The sequence below is a fragment of the Salmo salar genome, chromosome 25 (genome assembly GCF_965601325.2).
Source record: "Salmo salar chromosome 25, fSalSal1, whole genome shotgun sequence".
In the NCBI taxonomy this organism is placed as follows: domain Eukaryota; kingdom Metazoa; phylum Chordata; class Actinopteri; order Salmoniformes; family Salmonidae; genus Salmo; species Salmo salar.
The window spans coordinates 50,122,501-50,127,204 of NC_138315.1; the positions used below are offsets into that span (position 1 = coordinate 50,122,501).

The 4,704-nt window shown below is 41.0% G+C and overlaps 1 protein-coding gene across 1 annotated transcript; it reads right to left on the reverse strand.

The window, feature by feature from the left end:
• Positions 1–1,145: 1,145 nt before the first annotated feature.
• Positions 1,146–4,467, reverse strand: LOC123730504 (E3 ubiquitin-protein ligase TRIM69-like). The gene is made up of 8 exons (XM_082969201.1): positions 4,366–4,467; positions 4,144–4,233; positions 3,183–3,320; positions 2,923–3,060; positions 2,752–2,785; positions 2,615–2,641; positions 2,474–2,500; positions 1,146–2,233 (listed from the first exon to the last, which is right to left on the reverse strand). The coding sequence occupies exons 1-8, from the start codon at positions 4,450–4,452 to the stop codon at positions 1,701–1,703; spliced, it is 1,074 nt and encodes a 357-aa protein (XP_082825327.1). The 5' UTR covers positions 4,453–4,467; the 3' UTR covers positions 1,146–1,700.
• Positions 4,468–4,704: the final 237 nt, after the last annotated feature.

Below are 4,704 nucleotides of genomic sequence, written 5' to 3' on the forward strand. Positions count from 1 at the left end.
TTGCTGTTGGAATGACCCAAACAAACCAGAGGTTTTCACACCAGTGGAGGCTCCTCAGAGGAGGAAGGGAAGGACATTCACACTCAATGAATTTCATCAAAATTGAAATAGTGAAAAAGTTGTCATTTTTAGATATAAGTATACTAAAATAATTATTCACATGTCACCTAATAACTGACTAGAACACACTGTTTTACAATGAAGGTCTACAGTAGCCTCAACAGCACTCTGTAGGGTAGCACCATGGTGTAGCCAGAGGAAAGCTATTTCCTGTCCTCCTCTGAGTACATTGACTTCAATACAAAACCTAGGATGCGTTAGTTGTAGTTGCTATGTTGACTATAATGTTAGCTAATGTGGTGACAACGATGTGGGCTGTGTGTTGCGGTTATGGTATGAAGGTTTGGCATTGAGCATGTTAGGGATGTTCTGGATTGACATGTATGACAGCATTTTCCAGTTCCCGCCAATATCCAGCAACTTCGCACAGCCATTGAAGAGGAGAGGGACAACATTCCACAGGCCACAATCAACAGCCTGATCAACTCTGTGTGAAGGAGATGTGTTGCGCTGCATGAGGCTACTTCTTCACAGGAGAACAGTTTGAACGTAAACATTTAATGCGGCTTTAAAAAAAAAAAAAAGTATATTTGTCACGCCCTGACCTTAGAGATCCCTTTTATTCTCTATTTAGTTAGGTCAGGGTGTGACTAGGGTGGGCAATCTATGTTTTCTATTTCTTTGTTGGCTGGGTATGGTTCCCAATCAGAGGCAGCTGTCTATCGTTGTCTCTGATTGGGGATCATACTTAGGAAGCCTTTTTTTCACCGTCAGTTTGTGGGATCTTGTTTTTGGTACTGTGCTGTGTAGACCTACTGAATGTTACATTTCGGTGTACTTTGTAGCTCGGAGTCTCTACTTTTATCCAATATAAAAAATACAATTTCAAATTTTGCTACATACTGTAAGACCGATTTGAGCCAGTCGGTTACAAATGCTCAGATGTTGACACTGGCTTCTGTATTTTGACTGAAAAGTGAAACTGAAAGCAAGCAGAAATACATTGTTTACTTCATGATCAGTTGAGCAACAGTGCAGACAGTTTAACCACTTCCTTCTGATGGTAAGCAGCAATATGATAAAGATCTTGTTCAAATCAAATCAAATTTTATTTGTAACATGCGCCGAATACAACAGGTGTAGTAGACCTTACAGTGAAATGCTTACCCATGAGCCCCTAACCAAACAATGCAGTTTAATTTAAAAAATAAAATAAATACGAATAAGAAATAAAAGTAACAAGTAATTAAAGAGCAGTAGTAAAATAACAATAGCGAGACCATATACGTGGTGGAGATCTGAAGATCCAGTTTGACTCTTTTTCCAGGCAAAGTACGACTTCTTTTTTACTACAGTAACTAATATAACATTCAGTGTCGCTAGAAAGTATTATGAGTAGATGCAATAAAACAATCTCACTGTTAAATAATTTTTATTCAATGCGAGCTGAAAATAAAAGAATTTCAGTTGCTAGAAAGACATGTACAATAAAGTGGGTGGTGGTGAGCTCTATGTAACCCTTTAACCAACTGTATGTGCATATTTACTATATATATACATAACCTTCTAGAAGGTTCTCTCTTCTCCACAGAGGAACTCTGGAACTCTGGCAGAGTGACCATAACTCTAGGAAGATGAAACTACAGAATAACCAGCTCTCTGTCTGTCTCAATGGTGTGAAAAAGGGGGTAAATCTTTTCAGATTGATCAAAGTCGACATCAAAAGTGTAAATATGCCGCCTTTTCGCTGCATCATAGAAGGAGACCTGTCCCTCCTCTATATCCAGAGAGACCCCAACCTTTGAAGGTACAGCCTGGTTCAGTTTAGTGATTGGTGCAGTTACAGCCATGAGTTGTCCAAGCTGCAGACGCAGAGTCCAGTAACCTCTCTGTGGACTCAGGTCAAAAAAGCCTTGTCGTGGTGCTGACTCTCTAACCACCCCTATCCTCCACTCTGCCTTGCCCCTGACCCCCACCTCCCAGTAATGCCTTCCTGAGTTAAAACCTTTTGTCCCCAGTACACACCACCAACCATTGTACATTTTGGGAGTCATTTCGTAGTAATCCCAGGGATTGTAGACACTCTCAATGATGGTGGCCATTTTCACTCTTTTCCTGTCAGGGGACAGTAGGAGACTTGGGTTGGCTGTTTTTTCATCCATTGTGATCTTATCTGTAAGGAGATAAATCAAATGAAGTTAGAAATTAGAAAGATAGTGGCAGGAGAAACCTTACTGTTTGTGACAAGATTGTTATTATGGTAATTAAAAAAAAAAAAGTATTTTGCATTGATAATCATCCTAGTTATACAGCCAACCAATGAAGTTTTTTGTTCATACCAGGACACTGAAACTAGTTTTTGCATGTTATCTCATTTGAATAAATATTTACGTTGGCAATGAACCATACCAACCTGATGCTTTCGAAATCCATTTCCAAACTGTAATGAAACAGACAAGACATTTAGAATCATGTTAGCAATGAAGAAATGTTTATTTATGTTTATTTATATGTTTACAAAACAACCAGACGTTAACTGTGGAATTTGACGTACCCGAGTCAGGAATGTGATTCAGAGTCACTAAGGGAAAAATATGAAGAAAAAACAAAACATGTTCGATAAATGAACTGATTAATACAATGTATATGTTGACTTCTATAATAACACACACAGTGGTAGCAGATACTAACCTCTGCTTCTGAACCACTGCTTTGCAATGGAGCCCTGTAAAATCAACAGCCTGGTTATTCTATAGTTCAACAATGGAGCCCTGTAAAATCAACAGCCATGTTAATCAAAAGTTCAACTTCATATAAATGTCACTCATAGAGACATGAAACATGTCTCTGTTTATATCTGACCTCCTGGCGCTGTTCCTGTAGCATGCTACAGATGATAAAGTCCATAACAGGGAGCATGCTGGATAGTTTCCCTCTCTTCCACTGTGTCTCCAGATCCTCCAGGACTGAACACACATCCTCTCCTGGACACACTGAGTTCTACAGAGACACAGAGACATAGAGACATGGGATGATACTGCAGGATGCTCTCCTGGTAATATGTATCATTGTAATGTTACAGATGACTTTTTGTGTTTTTTTTCTTCTTTTCTATCAATCACCTGTTCCATGCCCTTAAGTGTCCAGGCCCAGTTAGACAGTGCTTTTCTGGCTTCCTTCAGTTTCTCTTCCTTGTCTGGTCCCTGTTGATCTAGAGGTTCCTCATTTCTCCTGTCTCTTGTGAATTTCCCAGATGGTATCTAGTGAACAACAGGTCAGGTGGTTTATCACACGCTACTTCATCAAGAGCAGCTGGCAGTCAACACTGTTTGCACATGATGTGTGCTGTGTACAGTATGACTGTTGTATTTAAACCGGTGCCAGGTTTACCTTTAACATACAGTATGTGGGCGGTTTCCCCGGATACAGATAAATCTAAATCCTGGATGTCCATGGAAAATTATTTTTAGTCTAGGACTAAGTTTATTCTGTGTTCGTTTTAATCGCCCCATGGTGTATTTACCTGTCCAGTCTGTGGTAACTGCCCCATGGTGTAATTACCTGTCCAGTCTGTGGTAACTGCCCCATGGTGTATTTACCTGTCCAGTCTGTGGTGACTGCCCCATGGTGTAATTACCTGTCCAGTCTGTGGTGACTGCCCCATGGTGTATTTACCTGTCCAGTCTGTGGTGACTGCCCCATGGTGTATTTACCTGTCCAGTCTGTGGTGACTGCCCCATGGTGTATTTACCTGTCCAGTCTGTGGTGACTGCCCCATGGTGTAATTACCTGTCCAGTCTGTGGTGACTGCCCCATGGTGTAATTACCTGTCCAGTCTGTGGTGACTGCCCCATTGTGTATTTACCTGTCCAGTCTGTGGTGACTGCCCCATGGTGCATGTACCTGTCTAGTCTGTGGTGACTGCCCCGTGGTGTATTTACCTGTCCAGTCTGTGGTTAGTGATTCAGTTCCTCAGCCCACTGCAGTATGAAGTCTTGACACTGGTACAGGACAACTGATTATGACTCATGACCATGTAAGATAAGGTCACATACTTTCTTTTCACTACACAGAGGGACTTACCGGTACTACCCTGCTCAGTTCAGCAGCAAGTTCTCTGATGATTAATTTAGACTCATCAAAGGTGAAATCATCTTTCTCTTTGTCAGTCGCCTGGGGAAAGAGGGACAATGATTGTGTGTGCTGAAAGGATTCTGTGGCGGTCTACTCCCCGTCATTGTGATACTGCTGTGGTAGGTCTACTTTGTCTAAGTGTAGACATACCATGTATTTAATTCACCTTACCTTTACTTGTGCCAACAACACAACCACTTTACGCCTGAGGCGTTCCTTCACCTTTGCAAACTGTTGAATAGAACCAAGTACGGACATTACAACGACTATTTCTGGTTTGAGAATAAAAGTTAATTCATAAGAGTTTCAAAGAACATTTCGTACTGTAGATTACTGGCATTGAAAAGACTGGTTTGATCACAATCCATTCCTGTCACTGCCTGTCACAGATGTTATGGTTGCTTATCTGTATCTTGCACGTAGCCTGATTTCCTTCTTAGATTGCTTCAGAACTGTGTCTGAACTGTGGAATGATGTCCCGATACTTGAAGGAATAATCTAAGTTTTGAC

What these genes read in the sequence shown, in the direction of transcription:
- LOC123730504 (XM_082969201.1), bottom strand. Translation starts at nt 4,452, where the DNA reads ATGTCCGTACTTGGTTCTATTCAACAGTTTGCAAAGGTGAAGGAACGC. An exon ending in TACAGGAACAGCGCCAGGAG is followed by an intron (nt 2,786 to 2,922) that starts GTCAGATATAAA and finishes TTGATTTTACAG; the next exon opens with GGCTCCATTGCAAAGCAGTG. An exon ending in GAATCACATTCCTGACTCGG is followed by an intron (nt 2,501 to 2,614) that starts GTACGTCAAATT and finishes GTTTCATTACAG; the next exon opens with TTTGGAAATGGATTTCGAAA.